The sequence below is a fragment of the Melanerpes formicivorus genome, unplaced genomic scaffold (assembly GCF_026170545.1).
Source record: "Melanerpes formicivorus ecotype bairdi unplaced genomic scaffold, bMelFor1.0.p_v2 SCAF_1, whole genome shotgun sequence".
Taxonomy (NCBI): domain Eukaryota; kingdom Metazoa; phylum Chordata; class Aves; order Piciformes; family Picidae; genus Melanerpes; species Melanerpes formicivorus.
This window is the reverse complement of record NW_027142353.1, coordinates 40,324,498-40,344,551: the sequence shown is the minus strand read 5'-3', so window position 1 is coordinate 40,344,551 and position 20,054 is coordinate 40,324,498. Positions and strand designations below refer to the sequence as shown.

General features: G+C 37.5%; 1 protein-coding gene across 1 annotated transcript in view; it reads left to right on the top strand.

The window, feature by feature from the left end:
* The window catches only part of OCA2 (OCA2 melanosomal transmembrane protein), a 221,053-nt gene that overhangs the window by 82,586 nt on the left and 118,413 nt on the right, over nucleotides 1-20,054 (top strand). Inside the window, exons 8-13 of the mRNA XM_068140672.1 lie at nucleotides 335-417; nucleotides 762-915; nucleotides 13,489-13,560; nucleotides 14,930-14,995; nucleotides 16,069-16,125; nucleotides 17,681-17,805. Of these exons, the coding sequence (XP_067996773.1) occupies nucleotides 335-417; nucleotides 762-915; nucleotides 13,489-13,560; nucleotides 14,930-14,995; nucleotides 16,069-16,125; nucleotides 17,681-17,805 (557 nt within the window). The remainder of the gene's footprint in view (nucleotides 1-334; nucleotides 418-761; nucleotides 916-13,488; nucleotides 13,561-14,929; nucleotides 14,996-16,068; nucleotides 16,126-17,680; nucleotides 17,806-20,054) is intronic.

Below are 20,054 nucleotides of genomic sequence, written 5' to 3'. Positions count from 1 at the left end.
CAGTCTTTGGGAGCGAGTCTTTGTTGTCTCTGAGCTTAGCTTCCCTAAATACTCCTTACAGTCAAAGCAAAGTGTGACTTGACATCCCCTTGGAGGAGTACCTCTTGGAGGTGTCTCATTTCATTGATTGAGGGAATGATAAATTTGCTCCAAGCTGAGTGCTTTTAAAATACCTGATCACATAAAATTAATTCAGGCTGATGTGTGTTAAGATGTGTCCATAAAAAATTCTCATAAATGGACAAAAGAGGGAACACAGAGAAATGAAACACTAGATCAAGAGATATGTCACTTTTGACTTCTGTTAACATTGCCCAATGTGACTTTCTTGCAGGTGATATACAACTGGTCTCTACCATTGAGTTCAAGAAGAAATGATCAAATCATCACAACTAGAACCTTTCAGATACCAAACAGGTTGGCTAAGAGACTAAGAAATGGTCTGTTGAAGAAGTTTGCATAAACTTCACTATGAAGGAATAGATAATGTTTTTTAAAAAAACCTGTCACTGTTTCAGAGGGGCAGGAAAGGATGGCTTCCTGTTGCTTTCTTGATGGATTTACAAGGCTGGTCTGTGCTTGGGTTACTTTCCAAGACATGCTATTTAGAGGGATAGAGTTAAAATGCTTGAAAAGCAGTTTGTAATTGTAAAGATATAACACATATACATATATGTATAGGTACTCAATATTAAATTAATGCATAAATAAAATAAATGGTATTTCATTCCAGAAATAAGAACATCTCTTTCTTTCACCAGAGGCACCACCTTCATAAACATTCAAGCCTTCCTACAGGAACCTGGAAGTGTTCCTCTCTCCATGAAACATCAATACCTTCATGCAACTGTAGAGGCACAAGTAACAATTGCATCCATCATCTTAGCAGGTGTCTACATGCTGATCATACTGGAAGTAAGCCAGCTTTGTACTTGGATTTTATTTTCCCTCTGTATTGTAAATGGAGCACAAGGAAGGGTTTAATTTCTGGGCTTTAATATACCATTGCTGTACCATCACTGTTGCAAATGACATTAATAAGATATGTTAAGGAAGTGGTTTTAATTGTAGCTCATTTTGGCAAGCTATATCAAATTAGAGTGAGCTTGTATATTTTTCTATCAGGACCTACTAGTGTTTTAATATTTTAATGGGATTATAATTTGGATGTGAGAGTGAAAATAAATAGGGATTATAAAAGGTTTGGAAAATCTGGGTTTAAGTTTTAATTATTTTTTAAGATAAGGTAAAAGAGACAAAGCTTTGGTTATTCCCTTTTCTAAGGCACCTCAAACTATGAATTTAGTATACTTTAAAAGGTTACACTGAGCACACTTTTTAATGGGAGACATTTAGAATGTCTTCTACTGTAATATTTTAAACCACAAACTGAGTTAACACAAAGAAGTCAAGGGACAGGGCACTTTAAACACATATTGCAATGTCTTTCCAAAGCCTTGAGGTACTAATCCCAGTGAAAATACAGCACTAAGGATGGAAAACATGTCAGAAACCACACAGAGCTCCAAATGACTTATTTGAATTGAAAACGCTGTCTACTTATCTTGACATAAAGAACATAAGGGAAGGAGAGAGGGAGAGAGATTTATTATTAATATTATTGTTATTTATGTGAGCACCCACACTGTCAATGGATTCTCCAAGCTGAATCACACCTGTTTTATACCAGTATGAAACAGAGAGATGTATCAAAGTCTACAAGGTGCTTCACAGTAAATATGAACAGCATGCTCATTTTCCTTCCACATCTCTTGCATATTTTAAGCTTCCCATCCTGTTACTCATTGAAATGGTAAAATAGTGGAACAGCTTCTAATCAAATATCAATAATGAGTGCTCACAATGTGGCAGATATTTAGGCATTTAGATTGCATTGTTCAACAACAGTAATTTATTTCTGAAGCCAAAAATGACTCCATGTACTTTATAAATGAGCAAAGAGGTATAATATTAAGGGTGTGGGGGGTTGTGACGGGACTAGATTTTACTAACAATAATGTAGGCATGCAGTATAGCACCAAAATAATCTTAGTACTTTCAAAACCAGCTGCTTTTCTTTTGCAGCACAGCTATGCAACCCTTTACCAATTGCAAACCCAGCATATCTTTAAGGTATCTCAAAGGTGTGTTTGTGTTTGCATCATAGAAAGCTGCTTTGAAACAACTCATGTTTAAAAGGAAATACAGGCTTGAGAATTAAAAGCTCAGCAAAGGAAAGCAAGTTTTTCTCCTGTTATTTTTAAGACACAAAAAAACCACAAACAAACAAACCAAACAATTCATTCACTTACTGTTTCTGCAAAAAGAGCAAGGGAAAGTTTTGGTTGCTGACATAAAATTTATTTTTGCAAATTCACAAGTATAAATAGATACTGATAAGTAAACTGTTGGGAGTTTTACAATGTGGAAGGTCACCTATTGTATCACTATGTTAGCTGTTTTCTGTATAATATCTATAGGAATGACACATATTAAAACCAGTGTAAATTTTGAACTATAAATATATAAACTGGGAATAACTATCATGTAAACAGAATTTGGCTGGTTTCCTCATGGATCTCTTGCAAGAGATGGATGTTTATACTGTTAGAATATGGAATACTGGCTTATGTTTTATTCAGTATTTATAACTTCAGTGCCAGAAGTCCTGCTTTCTCAACACGTTGCACTCTATTCCATTAGCAGTTATCACTGTTAGAGAAATCAGCTGGTGTTACTATAGAAGCAATCTCTCGTGGTTTTTCATTTTTGGTGTTGCTGCTCCCAATCTTTTATCAGTCTTTATTAGTTTCCTGTGTTTTATTCATTATTATTGGCAATACAGGTTCAAGTTCAGACAGTAAGGATAAGTTTTAGAGCTGCATTTTTACATATTTTCTTAAAATGATGAAAAAGAAAAAATAAAAAGGAAGAATTTTATCTGTTACATTTACAAGACTCACATGAAGATGTGCCTCATGCTCCTCCTGCACAGTTCTTTACCCCAAACATGACTTATAAAGGTTGTGCTGACAGCCTCCTCAACCGCATTGTGTTCACCTTTTAATCCTTCCTTCCACTTTCCCTTTACCCTCTGCTATGCTAGTCACCAGCAAACAAGCAGGAGAACAGGCTGATGAAGTAAGAGGTTTGAGCAGGAAAATTAAGTGCATTGACTGTAAACTGCCATCTTCTCCAAACTTACACCACTCTAAAGATACAGGGTAAATTCTGCTTTGAGGCAACGGTTTGTGTCTATCCTGGCATTAAATTTCTAGGAGGTATCTCAAGTACATCTTTGTTGGTGCAGAGGTCTTACTATCTTAGTATGTGCTGGTGTTCTTCAGAAAACAAGCTCTTGAGCTTTGTTTCTTGAGACATTTATTTCAACTGCTGTTTCTTTTGAAACCAATTACAAGCTATGTGTTCACAAAATACAATTATGTTTCTGGTAGAAGATGCTGTCTCTTTTTCCTCTTTTATTTCTAATGACGTAATTTTTTTATGCTCACCACTAATATGAGTATTTTCTTGCTTCACAATCTTACTCTGCCCCTTGAAATTTTGGTACATTGCTTGTAACTCTCTTTAGATGGATATCTCTCAGTAACACTTCATGTTTGAAATGCACAGGTTTTTCTTTGTTTCCCTGTGTAATCATCCTTTCCTTCAGTAACTAGACATTCATTCTCTTTAAATTGATTTTCCTTCAAGTATTGAACAGTTCCCTCTTTGCACTTCAGTCTTCTATTCCCTCTCTCTAAGAGGAGAAAGGAGAAAAACACTTGTCTGCTTCTTGTGCTATTTTTGAATGAATCTAATCTATACTATCTTATAGACTTGTTGAAAACAATAAAATGTTTCATTTTGTTCTTGGAAGCCTATCCCACAAGGGAAACATATACAAGCATGTGTTAAAAAAACACCCCAAAGTGTGCCAAGTTTACCTTTGTTGTTCTGAACTCTGACCCTTCAGGATTAGGAAAAATGGGATATAAATAGGTTTTCACACTGACGTACAGGGATATCTGGTGTAAAGTGCTGTTGTACTGGGTTCTCCACTGCTTCTGTCGTACTAAATTAGTGCAGATTATACTTCAAGACAGTCTCTTTCTAGTTTTGATCCTCAAAATGTGTAGCCTCTATTGATTGAGAACTTACAAAAACAAACAAACAAATAAAAACCCCCAACAAACAACCAAAATAAGTAGAAAATTTAATTTTTACACTTTTGTTCTCCAAACATCTTTGTTCTTTTATCTAAGATTGTTATGAGTTTTGGGGTTTTGGCTTCTTTGGTTTTCATTCTTTTTCCAACAAGGCCCCTTTCTGTGTATCTAACTAAAGTGACTATTTGCACCCCATTCATTTAGTTTCAATGAGCACTGATGTAAGGTTGGTTTTGGTGGTAGAGCACAGTCAGGGAAAACAGCGTGGGTAAAAACGTACTGTTTCTTCTTTGCAATACAGTAAGATATCTTTGATTTCTCCTCTTTTGCATTTGTCTGTATCCACAGAGAATGGGATAGAATAGAATAGAATAGAAATAACCAGGTTGGAAGAGACCTTTGAAATCATCGAGTCCAACCTATTATCCAACACTATCTAATCACTAAAGCATGGCATCAAGCACCCTATCAAGTCTTGTCTTAAACGCCTCCAATGATGGTGACTCCACCACCTCCCCGGGCAGCCCATTCCAATAACCAATCACTCTTTCTATGAAGAACTTCTTCCTAGCATCCAGCCTAAACCTCCCCTAGCACAGCTTGAGACTGTGTCCATAAGTTATCCTAAAAAAATAAATCTGCCTGCCTGTATTATAAAGTTCAATCAGTATTAGAAAAGCTTCTTGAGTTGATGAAGCTCTTATTAGTAACTATTACCTGCATATTTGTGGCTATGCTGGATTAATTGGATATGTTAAACAATTATTATTAAAGGACAGAGCTAATTAATTTGAATGCTTTGATTTAATTAATTAATTGGCAACAAAGCTGGTGAAAGGTCTGGAGAACAGGTCTTAGTAATATTAATTAATTAATTTAATTAATTACTTTGAATGGTCTGTGTCATGGATTAAAATGGAGGGTTAGCTGTTTATGATACTTGAATGAGCCAGCAGAAACAAATATGAAGGCAATGGCCTTTTAAAAACTATTTTATGAATATTTATTCAGGAGTAAAGGTAGAATAACATTAATTTTATTAAATTAAAAAAAAGAAATTATATATCAACAGCACATTAAATGGCAGAAAAATGATACCAGTTAGTATCACAAATTCTGTGAGAGTCCCCATAGGGTTTGTTTTATCACATCATTTAACTTCATATCCTGCCTAGTAGGTAGCCCTAAGAAAGATCTTGCCAGGGTCTTTCAAATGACAGTTTAATGATCCGATATTCTGAATAACTTTTATGTATCTCTATTTCTCCTTAAAACACAAACACTTGAAAGTGCAAGAACTGACCTTAAAAGCTCTAGCTTCTTACTAGCATGAAGTATGGGCTTATAATCACAATTTTTATTACTTTAATGGAAATGTAGAATGTCCATTTCTCTCCACATTACTTTTCTATTATTAACTGTCTTAAATAATGAATAAATATCCCCTAAGCTTAATTTCTTTAATTCAAAGCAAAGAGAATTCTAATAACATCTAACCAGCAGAAATTAGCTGTAGACAGCAAAACTTTTATGTGGCTCAGCCCGAGCATTTTTTCTATCGTTGTGAGCTGGTATGTCCTTGCAGGAAGCATTTTTACAAATGAAGTAAGATGTTTATTATTATGGTTATCAATGTGCACACAGTCCATTTCCCCCTTTATTTCCAGTAATAAAGCTATTAATTTGTACATGGAAAATGATGCGTCACAGAGTGAATAGGAAGACAAGAGAAATATTCACTAGTATACAAAACATAATACTAAGTCATGGCAATTGGCTTATCATAAGGGAGGATTTTTCTGATGAGGAAAGTCACAGGATCTGTTGATTAGCTCAGCATGGTTTCTCACTTCCCATCCTTTCTCATATTGATCTGTCTTTAAATATAGACAGAGTGTGGATTAGAGTGTTCCCACCTCCACATTATTCTACCAAAAGACTTATAACAAAGAGACAGAAGAAAATCCACAGCCTTTAATGGAAATGGTGATGTAAAAAAGAACATTGTAGCTGCTGCTCTCCATGGCCTTTCTGGAAGAGTATACATCCTTGCTGCCGTTGCTTTTCCTGCTGCTAATGCTTTCATTTGTGATAGGATGGAAGAATTATGAAGAGAAATTAAAACATTGATGTAGGAGCTGGCAGAAAATTAGGGGCCATTAATCAGAAGAAACCATCTATCATCTTCAGTGAAGAGTCTGGGCCATACCTCACTGGGAAAAATATAAATTTGCCCTCATCTGCTCTGTTGTCTATGGGTGGGACAAAGCAAAAGAGGCCATGATTAGGGCAGAGCAGGAAAGCCAGTGTCTCTGGGTGTGCTGGCCAGCTTCCAGCTGAGCAAGGATGCTCTCCTGTGTACTTTTCCTTCTTTGAGAGACTACTGGCCCTCACTAGGGGAGAGACAAGGCTTCCTTGATATTGTCTTGATTAGCCACAGCGCTTTACAGTGAGGTAGAAATGAAGCCAAAAGGTAGGGCTTGGAGACTGAAATTCTTAGTCCAAGACAAAAATCTCTAGGGGTTGTACAGAACCCAAATCCAGCACAATGAAACCTACACCATAAAAGATGAATGGTAGCAACACGTGGTTGTGGGTCTGGAGTCACCAAGAGGCTAAAACACAACTGCCATTCAAATGTCTGCAAGTTATTATTTATTTATTTTTCACACCTGCAGCTGTGCAGTATAATGAGGGCACTCTTGCAGTCCCCTCAAATAATGCTTTCAGAACATAAACTGAGGGTAAGCATTGGGATTGATATTGATGGAAGCAACAAAGTCTGCTGACATAGATGCTGGAGGACTGGATTGCACAAGAGAATCCAGACATGGGGCAGGCTCCATCTGTTCTGTCCTCCAGAGTGAAATATTCATCAATCGGTACCCTAATTCTCTCCCAGACAGAACAACCTCTGACTGAGCTAGCTATTAAGCAATATGAGGTATCAAGGCTTACAGTCATGTCATTCTCTGATACATGAGAAGGGTGTGGCCTCTACATTTTGACCTCTGTGCATTTTGAGAGTCTCTGAATGACTTTAAAGTACCTGTGCAGGAGCATTACAAGTTGCTTCTTAGGAAGAACATTGAGTCAATACCCCTGAAGTGTTGGGGATTCTACTCCTTGAGTAGAGCAAAGTCACTGTTGCCAATGAGGAGGCTTCAACAAGACAGTGCCAGCACCAGTTACATACACTAATAGTTTTTACCTGCCATAACTGCAATAAAGGAAGTGTAATCAGAGTGCTGTAAGAGAAGGACAAGATGTGGTTAAATTGAAACAAAATTACAGTATAATAGGAAGTAAAATCCTCTGCTGTACCGCAGCTTGATATGTTATAACAAAGTTTTTGTATTATTAATCCAATGTGAATATTGGTATTACACTAACTATTTCTGGTTTAATTGTTAGACCTAGCTTGGTAGAATTCTACCTTTCTTCTGAATATGTGTGCTTTAAGGAAAAATATCTTCTTTTGGGTTCTATGATACTTCTGCAGTATGCAAATTTGCTTAATTAAGAACTTGCTAGCATAAAAAGTCCACTGGATGGTGCTGCTTGCTATTCTAAGGACTTGGTAGCATTGTCTGCTTTGAAGATGCAGTCACCTAGGCTCCACGTTTTACAAAATACTGTTTTTTGAAAGGAGTCGTATTTTTCAACACTTTATCTATTTTCTCTCTTATATCTCTAAATCTATTTTCTCTCTTCTGTTGCCTTTTAAAAGTAATTTTGAACTGTATTTTGTTCAATTTTTGGAACACTGTTGTCCTGCCTTGCATACTATATATGTTGGTTTATATCCCTTCTGAGACATGCAATAGAACATTAAATTATCTCAATTGAATGCTGCTGTTCAGTTTCTACCTTGCCTACGGCAACCAAAGGAGTAGAGAGCCATAAAGCCTTAAAATTTTAACAGTGTTGTTAGAACACACTTCTAATGCACATGAGGAGGGATGAGTGCCACTCAGCTTCTTTTGAGGCCTTGCCTGATGTGTTTCTTCAGCAAGAACTGAATGAATAAATACGAGAGATTGTGGGGACAGTCTTAGAGGGAGATAACTACAGCATGATCTAAAGGAAAAATACCTTTGCAGAATCTAGAATTGGCTCATAGAGTTTCTATGTAGAAGAGAGGAATAAATTAACCACATAATATATTCAAAGAGAATAATTTGATCTCCTTAAGTCTTTCTCTTTCACCCCTGTTATGCATTTTCTTTAACATATAGAATGAACTGATGTCAGCTGGTGGAACTTACTTAGTTATTTAATCATAGAATTTCAGAGATATCTTTCCTAGGAAATCTCTCCCTGCAATGGGGCTGGTGAGAGGCCTTGAACGCGGGCCCTATGAGGAGAGGCTGAGGGAGCTGGGATTGTTTAGCCTGCAGAAGAGGAGGCTCAGTGGTGACCTCATTGCCCTCTACAACTACCTGAAGGGTGGTTGTAGCCAGGAAGGGGTTGGCCTCTTCTCCCAGGCAACCAGCACCAGAACAAGGGGACACAGTCTCAAGCTGCGCCAGGGGAGGTTTAGACTCGAGGTGAGGAGGAAGTTCTTCACCGAGCGAGTCATTCGTCATTGGAATGGGTTGCCCAGGGAGGTGGTTGAGTCATCGACCCTGGAGGCGTTCAAGGGGAGATTGGACGTGACACTTGGTGCCATGGTCTAGTCATGGGGTCTGTGTTGATAGGTTGGACTCGATGATCCTCGAGGTCCTTTCCAACCTAAGTGATACTGTGATACTGTGATACTGTATTTCTTATCCTTTTCAGCAAACCTACCATAGAAATAAAAGTGAACCAATGTAGACATTAACTTGCCTTTGATATCAAATAGTATTTCTTTTAACCTCCTGTTTAGGATAGGCATCTTGTGTGCTGCCATCTTATATTTTGAAACATTGCATTAGGAAATAGCAGATTGCTGCCTTTCCTTAAGGCAGGTTGTTAACACCATGACTTTTCTCGACTCATTTGAATCAGGCCAAGTAACTTGGCACAAGATCTAAGCGAAAATGGATATTATAGCAGAATGTCATAATGACTGCTTTTTTACCTTGGCATTGCGTGGATGTTTTTTAGGAGTTACAAAATTAGGTATCGACTCTGATGTTTCTATTAGAAAACCCAAGTCTTTCAGGGTTGGGAATGTGTCCATAAAAAGAGCTTATTGAATGTATATGGAATGTTTTTTCCATGGAATTACAGGGATAAGCCATTTATTGTCTAAATTGGGAGATTTCATGTCCATTCTAAAATATGCAGTTAATGTTTCCAAGTTCACATACCTCTTGGGCAAATATTTCATGCATATAGTAGTATAGAACAGAACAGAACAGAACAGAACAGAATAGAATAGAATAGAATAGAATAGAATAGAATAGAATAGAATAGACCAGGTTGGAAGAGACCTTCAAGATCATCGCGTCCAACCTATCAACCAATCCAACCCACCTAATCAATTAAACCATGGCACCAAGCACCCCATCAAGTCTCCTCTTGAACAGCTCCAATGATGGTGACTCCACCACCTCCTCGGGCAGCCCATTCCAATGGACAGTCACTCTCTCTGTATAGAACTTCTTCCTAACATCCAGCCTAAACTTCCCCTGGTGCAGCCTGAGACTGTGTCCTCTCGTTCTGATACTACCATACTGAATCACCATTGAATTCTTGTAAATATGTTGATCCAGGATTTTATTTTATTTTTTTCAAGCAAGGCATACTTATGTACAGTGGTGGCATTTTGACGTACAAAAATGAAATTAATAACAAGATTTTCTAAACAATTAAGTATATATTAAATTATTATGGTTCACATGTCTGCATGTATAGAATACATATAGACTGTGTCTTAATGTGTGGACAAAGACATAAACAGCTGCTCTTGCTGTCACTGATTTTTGTGATACTTGTAGACATTGTGGGATCCTTAATATGCATGATCTTTCAGCATCTGTACTGTACATGATTGCCTCAAGAACTGCTTTAGTCTATCCTCAATGCTACGCCAGTTTGTCATACTTTCTAAACTATACCAAACAGCTCCCTTTTGCTTAATTAAAATCTCTAGAGAATTTACTTGCTACTGCTTAAGTAAGTAATTCTAAGGCAATTAATTTTCTGTTATTATTCATTTTGCATTAGCTGTTGAGACCCACCCCAGGGAAAGGGTTCCCATGTACTGGGAAGAGTACCCTGCAGCTGAAGAAGCTGCAGAATTGCTTCTTCAGAGCTCCTGTAGGGACCAAACAAAGGGAAGGAGGGGGAGGAAGTAAAACATTAGCTGTCAGCACCAGCAGAAGGGGAGATATGTTGCTATCACTTCACAGAATGGTACTGGTTGGATGGTTTCTTTAATATAGTTGAGAATGAAGAAAATCAAGTAAATGCATCTGGCTTCACTGACCTTCCTTTTCTGCTGCACTGATCTCATCTGTGTCTGACTATATCCTGCATTTCTAGTCTATTGATTTGTATTCTGTCAAAATTGTGCAATTTACAAGAAGTAAAGCAAATTTTCATGAATTGGGAATTTGATGCCATTCAGCTTTTGCAGTTATCTGGAAAAGGCAAGGCTCTAAGTAGACTTTATTGTGGCCTTCCAGTATCTTAAGGGGACCTACAAGAAAGCTGCTGTAGTAAATTTTAGGGTGTCACGTAGTGACAGGACTAGGGGGAATGGAGCAAAATTAGAAATGGGTAGATTCAAATTGGATGTTAAGAAGAAATTCTTCACCACGATGGTGGTGAGACACTGGGAACAGGTTGCCCAGGGAGGTGGTAGAAGCCACATCCCTTGAGATTTTAAGGCCAGGCTGGATGTGACTCTGAGCAGCCTGATCTAATGTGAGGTGTCCCTGCCCATGGAAGGGAATTGGAACAAGATCATCCTTGAGGTCCTTTCCAACCCTAACAATTCTATGATTCTAAAACCCATGCTGGAACAGAGACAGCAGCAAAAAGAGATAGCAGACTTCTGCAATATATAAGCTATTCTTCAGGCCAATTCAGTGACATGGACTTATTATAATGTGAACTCTCAGGAGTCCATCACTCTCCTACTGTCCAAAACCTCTGGAAACTTCTATTTGCAACTAAAATTTTAGTTCCAAACTGTAACATCTGGAAATGTAAATTTTTAATTAATATCAAGCACAAAGACTTGTGACATAAGTGACTTGGGTTACTTTAATTTCTTTCTTTAAAACTAACTTTTGAAGTAAGAGTATGGAAACTGTCATACCAAAGCAGTGTTCAGCACGTTGTGTTTATCACACAGCAGTTATCATGAGACAAATTTTCTACAGGTAACTTTGAAACAAAATAACTACAGTGGTTTTTCTTAATCTTTGCCCATTCTCAACTGTATGACTCTATGGTGTTATCACCACTCCTATATTGTTCATGTTATTTTAATAGCCTCCATTGTTGCAACTTTGGGTGTTTTAATTACTTAAATACAATTATATTTCTGCAAATATCCACTCAGTTTTGAAAAATCACTGGGATGAAGAAACTGATAGGTGATTCCACTTGTACAGCATTTCCCATCTTTCTGCAGAAATTAAAGCAAAGTTCACCCACAGGTGACAGCAAACTCTTGGAAATCCAATGTCTGCAAGTAACTATAAAATGGTGACAGTAAAAATGCTCTCTGAGAACTGCAGAAGAGCTACCTAGTGTGGGTGGTAAAATGATGAGGAGAAATTCTTCAGTCTGAGGATGGATCCTCAGTGGCTTTTTGCCTTGCTAATAAGATGATCTCCTTCCCCATCTGGCATCTCTGCTTTGTGTCTTCTGTCAAAGAAAACTTGAAAGTCTAACTGCTATACTGATTCATCAGCCCCAAGAATTGGTGAATGTTGCCAAATGCTCCCTGTCTTTGCAGAATCAGGAGGCCCACGTGTGTCATATCAGTGCTTGGGATATGGAAATCAATGCTGGAAGTGACTTTATGCACATACAACCGTGGGAGCTGTAGTCTGTACTATCTAGTTTTAGATCATTATGATACAAAAACCTTGTTCTGACCTCCCCCTCTATCACTATGAATAGTTTGTTCTCCAGTGCATTCTTAAGAAAGCCAGGAGAATGAGAGAGGTTTCTCTTTTAGCTCCTAAATTAGTTGTTTATCTATTTCTTTTTCTAGTAATCTGGTAAATTTCTTAGTTGTTTACCATTACTATTAAAAATTGGCATTCAAGGAGGAAAATCAAACCCAGATCTTTCTTTTTTCCCCCCCATTTTCTTCAAAAGCAGGTAGGAGGGCCTTGAGCTTTCCAAATACTACTTTTAACTAACAGCAACATATTTCTTATTAAAGTAGCAGCAAATTAAATATTTTTAGACTGTGTTAAATCCTTCTCAATATGATTCTGACTTGTGTCTAAATAATACTTGAACATATTAAAACAGTAAATGCTATTAATAAAACTAAGTTTTTTCCTAGAGTGATTTTCATTTAGCTGAGTTATTTTACAAAATCTGTTATCTTTCAGGATTTCAGTTTTGAAGCTGCAGCATGTTATGAATAATAGCAGCAGGTTCAGTTCAGTCCATAACACAGTCATGGTGGATTAAACAAGTACAAATAAACTACAAATGAGCACTTGGAAAGAACCCAACGCATTTCCATGTCATGCTTGCCTTTTTATTTTTACTTTCTTGCAAACCTTAACTGCAATTTGTTCATTAAATACATAGATGTGGAAAAATGTCCATGTACTGTGGTAACTGTAGCAGTACTAAATGAGTGTCTGTGTTGTGGTCAAAGGCTTGAATCCTATTTTGATAAGCATTCCTTGTATGGCAATATTAGAGATGGAAGGGAAGCACTTTTTAAAGGCCGGGGTAGTCTACACACTGGTGAAAGAAGCTTCTGAGGAACTGAGGGGACTGCAGAAAAGGTCTTCAGAAGATTTTGAACACTGGAGATGAGTAAGCACCTATAAAGAAAGAGGTGGATCACCTCCTGGGCATAAATCTTCCCAGAAACTGAGAGGAGAAGACAACAGCACCAGGCTTTTAGATCCTTATGTTAGGGAAGTTGAATTACTTTTTGGGTCACTCACTGGCAAATACAGGAAACCAGGGCTGAAGTCCCTTCTCTGCCTTGAGATCAGAGCTGAGAATTTTTAGCAGAGTTTTGCAGAAAAGTGGTGGGTGAAATACAGGAAAAAAAAAACCACAAAGAAAGAAAGAAAAGGAATTCTTTATCCTTTATTTATTTATTTTTTTTAAAATCTCCTTTTTAAAAGTAAAGAGATATTTAGAGGAGTCTCTGGTCAATTCTTACCTTTTGTTGCAGATCGTTCACAGAACCCTTGCAGCGATGCTGGGGTCTTTGGCAGCTTTAGCCACCTTAGCTACTGTTGGGGAGGTAAGTTATCAAACTGTAAGTGTTCACATTCTTTCTGGGTATCATGTCATAAGTTTCCATGTTTGCCCTGTTGTGACTGGGCATGTGACAGAGCTGTTTGTTTTTTTTTTTTGAGAGAGGTGGTAGAGTAGACATTAGGTTGGGGAAGCACATTGGGGAAAAAAAGTCAGCCTGTGGCATAGAGAATAAGAACAGAAATAAGTCAATGTCATTTTGTTCTGACTTGCAGGAAGATAAGTACAGCCATTTTCAGCTAAAATCAGAGTTAAACATTGTTATTTTCAGTAATGTTACGTTACTGTGCAAACCTAAATGGAAATACATTGCCTTATACTACCCTCACCTCATGCTTACACACTCTGATCCTTTTGATTCCCACCTGCTTACTCTTAGTTGATATTTAGTGAAAGCTATGTCTAACTGTTTTTCTCATAACTGGTCATCACATCATTGCTATGTTCCCACATATTTCCTGAGGTCTGTTCACAGGTGAGGTGGTATGCTTTTGTTCTCTTACCAAAAAGGAAACTGGAGCATACCATACAATTTGGTGGCCTGTTATTTCTTTCATTCTACATATGGAAAAATTAGATAAACCAATAGCCTAATGTAAGCTTTTGATAATGACCCACTTAGGATGCCAGAAATACTTTGAATTAATAATAATAGCAGTAATAATGGTAATTAATAATGTAGCAGTTTTAGGCTATGCCTTTAAACTTTAGCTGCAGATTTCAAACAGAAAAGTAGAAAACCATAAACAATTCACTATTGGGTGTAAAAAGGAAATAAAAAGATTATTCTAAACAAATTCATTGGATGGAAGCCTGGGGATATAGGAGCTGTACCATAACAGTCTTTCACATTTCACTTCCATTCCTATTCCTTTGCTTTTTTTCTCTGGCTTGGCTATTCTGCTGGGGAGATATAACACTTCTGGCTTCCTCTCATACTCCTCTTTCCTTCTGGTACAGGGGGGAGGATGTTTCTGGGGGGGTGGGGGGAGGAGAGGGTGAGAACCAGAGGGCTGCCAGGGGGATTTCTGTGTTATTTGCTAATTGTAAGTATCTGTATAATATTGTAAATACTGTATATTTTGGACATATCCGTTGCATTCCATTGTAGAGTATAGTTTTTGCATGTAAATACAGCTTTCATTTGCTTCCAGCTGAGTTAGTTGTGCTAAGTTAGCGTGACGGGAAACTTCAACCCACCACAAGTCTTTTGTATATACCTCTTAGAAAGACTTCTTAATTTCTATCTTAACTTACTTAAAAGATTCATCAATCAAGTGCAGTTTATATTTTATAGCTAATCAGAAGTTAGCTGTTTCATGGCATTCATTGATAATCGAATTTTTTGATTGCAGAGGCCAAGTATGGTCAAAGTGGTAGAATGGATTGATTATGAGACATTGGCATTGCTCTTTGGAATGGTAACTACAATGTATCTTTTGCTCTAAATATGCTGAAATAATCACATTCAATATGGAGAGGTTTCCCTTTTAAATGTTTTGCTAATTGTACTTTACTGGGGCATGTTATGATGAAAACTTGGGCCTTAAGGGATTTATCAAAAAAAGAAGCTGATCTGAAGAACCCTTTAAAAAATGTTGATCCTTTTCTAGTTTTTTAAATCTATAAACTGTGTTGATAAGATACTAAAAATATCCTTGAGGCTTATAAAAGGAAAGATCTGTTTGAGTTCCAAGTATTATCACTCTCATTATCTTGTTAATTTTGTTTACTCAAAACCTTCCTCAAACACAATCTGCTGGAAAAGTAATTTCCTTTTTCTTAGTCAGTGCTATGCAGGAAAAGCAAAGAAAAATGAAAAAGAAAAATAAGGACACAAAAGTAAAGGACAAATATCTGATCTGATTGTAATCATATGTTTATTTAATTTCTTTGCCCAGAGCGATTTATGGTAAGAAGAGTTGTCCAAATGCTACTAATCTCTAATACAAAATATATCACATAAAGAGGAAAATGTGCAATTATCTGTTGCCATTCTGAGCTTTTTATATTTCCTAAAACTGCTCTCCATTTTACCCACAGAAGAAGAAAAAAAAAAAAAATGTGTTTTTAGCAAAGATGTAATGAGAGGAATGTTTCCAGAAATATAGGAAAACACAAGAAATTCTTGGATCCTCAGATTTCTGCCCTATGTAGAGCCTTACTGCAGAAAGCAAACACACTTCTTGACTTTTTGGTTAATGACACAAGGGAGATACACTGAGAACTTAATGTATGATGCCCACTTGGTAACTACAAATAAGATTAGATGAGACTAGTATGACATTTACAGAGTTTTTATGTTGAGAACTAAATTTCATGGCACATTAACAAGAGATATCTGGTAGCTGTAGTGGATACCCTAAGATGATAGTGATCAGATTCTCAGACCTGTATCAGATAAAGACTTTGATCAGGATCACAAACTACCACAATTTGGTTTTGTGTGATAATTAAGTTGCAAGCTACTCTCTTTTTCTCCATCTTTTGGTAGATGGTTTTGGTAGCCATATTTTCAGAGACTGGATTCTTCGACTACTGTGCAGTAAAGGTAGGGTTATTTTGCTACTCTTAATTACTACTGATTATTTAATCAGATCTGTTACACTAAACACCATCTTTGAATAACTTTTCTTAGAGCAGTGTGTACTTAATCACATTAGAAATGTCAGCAGTCAGCTTGTGATTTTGAAAAAATCTTTATAGGGGTGAGAGGAATCCCTTAAAGTAATTCTGTTTCTACAGGATAAAGTGCCCTCCCTCCCCCAGTAGTGTACACACGCATACAAACAATATAATACTGTGTTATTCCACTGATTTCCCCAGTTCTGCTGTAACTGATACCTGATATCTCCTATGAAGAAAGACTAAGAGAACTGGGGCTGTTTAATCTTGAGAAGAGAAGGCTGAGAGGAGATTTTACCAATGTATATAAATATCTGAGTGGTGGGAGTCAAGATGAAGGTGCCAATCTCTTTTTAGTAGTGCCTGATGATAGTACAACAGGTACAAGCTAGAGCACAGGAGGTTCCATCTCAACACAAGGAGACACTTTATGAGGATGGGGCACTGGAACAGGCTGCCCCAAGAGGTTGTGGAGTCTCCTTCCCTAGAGACTTTTAAAATCTTCCTGGATGCATTACTGGATGGCTCAGTTGGCAGAGTATGAGACCCTTAATCTTGGGGTGTGGGTTCAAGCCTGCAGTGGGTGGCAGTGTCTTCCTTTTTATACCTGTGCTGGACAGGGAGGGGGAGTGGAACAGATTAACTGTTTCCCAGGGGGAAAACACCCTGAAGGGAGGACAATGCTCTTACAAGCCCTCCCCTCCTCCTTCCAGGATGTGTGTTAACCTATCGCACTTGCCCTAGGTGATCCTGCTTTGGCAGGGAGATTGGACTCAATAATCTCGAGAAATCCCTTCCAACCCATAACATTCTTTGACTCTGTATTTGTGCATGGCAGTAGGGGAAAGAAAATGAGTTTTATGATCACATGTGAAAACAGGCCACAGACCTTTGCACGATAGCAGAACCAAAGAAAATTCTGATGAATTGGTGTAAAGCAAGTTCTACCCATGGTGAAAGACTCCTTCACATGCTGCAAATCTTAATTTTCTGGAGAAGAGTGGAATGAAAGAAAAGTGACATGGGCTTTTTTGAGCATAGATCCCCTAAACAAACATAGATGGACACAACCCCTGCCTACATAAATGCCCCAGTGCCGCTCTGAGGATGAGGAAGGTATCCCAGTGTGTGGAAGGAGTGGGAGATGTGAACCACATTAGTCCACTTGGTCATGCAGGCAGCACATGGGGACTCAGCCCTACTACTTCCACAGATCAGATATGGAGAGCAGATTCTCTTCCAACTTTTCTCTTTCTCTGCATGATGGAAATGCTTGCCAACTTCCATCTTCTTTTTTTTTTTTTTTTTCTTTCCAAAATTAATTAATATGGGAAAGAGTGCTGTTGGATGTGCATGGAGCAGTAAGTGCTCTGAGCTCACTGTTGTCTCATATTTGATGAAGTTGTCTTATCTATAATTTTTTTAAAAGCTAAAATGGAGTGATCTGATCCCTTAATTTTACTTCTGTTTGGTTTTATCAGGCTTATCGATTATCTAGAGGCAAGGTGTGGGCCATGATTACACTTCTGTGCCTCATTGCTGCAATTCTTTCTGCATTTCTGGACAACGTTACCACTATGCTGCTCTTTACTCCAGTAACCATAAGGTACTTTGTTGTTATGGTTTTGGACTTGGTCTTTTATAGACAGCAATCAGTAATAGACATGTGCAAAATGCTTGTTTGGACTTTTTTTGATCATCTAAATGGAAATCAAAACTTCAAATACTCATAGAATTATCAAGGTTGGAAATAACCTCTAAGATCATCAAGTCTGTCAGCTCAACGTCACCATGCCCAATAAATGATGTCCCAAAGTGTCATGTCTACATGTTTTTTTTAACACCTCCAGGAATGGCAACTCCACTGCCTCCCTGGGCAGCCCATTCCAATGCTTGACCAATTTTTGGTGAAGAAATTTTTCCTGATATCTAATGAAACACTCCCTTGGCGTAACTTGCAGTCATTCCTTCTTGTCTTATCTCCAGTTACTTAAGAGAAAAGACTAACACCTACCTCCCCCCAGACTCCTTTCATGTAGTTGTAGAGAGCAGTGTCTCCCTTTCATCCTCCTTGTCTCCAGACTAAGTGGTCCCAGTTCTCTCACCTGCTCATCATAAGTTCTCTAGAGCCTTCACCAGTTTTGTTGCCCTTTTCTGGACATGATGCAGCAACAAAATGTCTTTCTTGTAGTGAGGCACCCAAAACTGAACACAGTGCTGAGTATAGGGGCGTGATCACTTCCATGGCTCTGTTGGTCACACTATTCCTGATACACACCAGGATGCTGTTGGTCTTGGCCACCTGAGCACACTGCTGACTCATATTCATAGTTTATTATTGTAGTAAGGTAAAGAGCTAACATTTTCAAGTGTTCTGTTGCCTTTACCCTTTCTGTTAATAGTAAGGCCATATCTGAAGCCAGTTATAATGCCTTGGCAGCCAACTATTCTAGTTCATCTCCATGTCTGAGCTGCAATAACATATTGCAGCAAATGCTCTCTAGCACATGAAATTTCTTTCCTGTAAACAGGGTAATTTTTTAAATAAAGCTGTATCTGTTCTTTACTGGCTAATATCCAATTTTAGATAGTAATTTATGCCTTAGTGCAGATGTTATCTCTTTTAATACAAATCACAAACAAATTAAAAATACTATCCAGATTTCAAGTAAAAGCTTTTTTGCGGGAATATAAATCTCAGAATTTTCTTCCTGCTGGTGATCATGACATTGGTGAAGCCACTGGTTAATTTCACAACTGGAGATTAGATATTTGGCATTTTTAATAGAGAGCAGTGAATTTAATTGCTTAAGATATCTATAAATTAATAACACATGATTTGCAACTACATTTAATCAACGTGCGATTATAAATTACAGCTTAACCTGAATTTAACCTGTGTCTGGCCAGGCAAACCTGATTAATCCAGTCAGGTTTCAGAAAGATCTAGTGTGTTTTTGAAATGTGTAAATAATGTAATGCTTGCAGTCATTATCATGTTAAAGTACACAAAATTCTGTTAGGATATGCTCCCACTTTAAAACTCAGTGTAAAGCAATAGAGAACAATCTTGCAAGTAGAATTTGTTGTATTTTGGGAATCATCTGGTGAATTTAAAGCTCCATTTGTCTTCTGTCTGATTATATTTTGGTGAGATCACTTTGTGTTACTCCAATCAATAATTTCTCCCCCAGCAGTAAGCAATATTGGAACTATTAAACACCAAGTTTCCTTAGCTGTGTTGCAGAATATTTTGCATTACCTATAAATGGGGACAGATTGAAATCCAGATGTCAATGCATCATGAACTACCTACTGCTCATAGGCAGAGCTACTCTAGCAATTATTCTGTTTTCAAAGAATTATAGAGAAGACCACGTAGAAGCGACCTCAAAAGATCATCTGGTCCAACCTCCATAGGAGAGGGAGTGGAGTCTAGATGAAATTGTCTATGACCCTGTTAAGCCACATCTTGAAAACCTCCAGAAACAGGGAGTCTACCACATCTGTGGTGAGGTTGTTCTAGTTGTTAATTGTCCTTAATATAAAAAAAATCCTTCAATTGAGAAGAAATCTTCCCAGTGCAGCTTTCTTGTTCCACTTTCTCTTCTCCACATATGGCTTCGTACGAACATTCTCTTCAGTTTTATACCAAATTAATTTCTAACACTGACGAAAGAGAAACTCTCTATGTGGGAAATATTTGCATTTAAATCAGAATCAAAGCTAAAATTTTATCCCATCTAGTAAGACCAAATAATTGCCTATTTCTAAAAGCTTCATGCTGGGAATCACTTTTTGCTTTTGTCTTACTGTCATTGTTTTCAGCCCTCGTTTACAGCTTCACTATGTTGC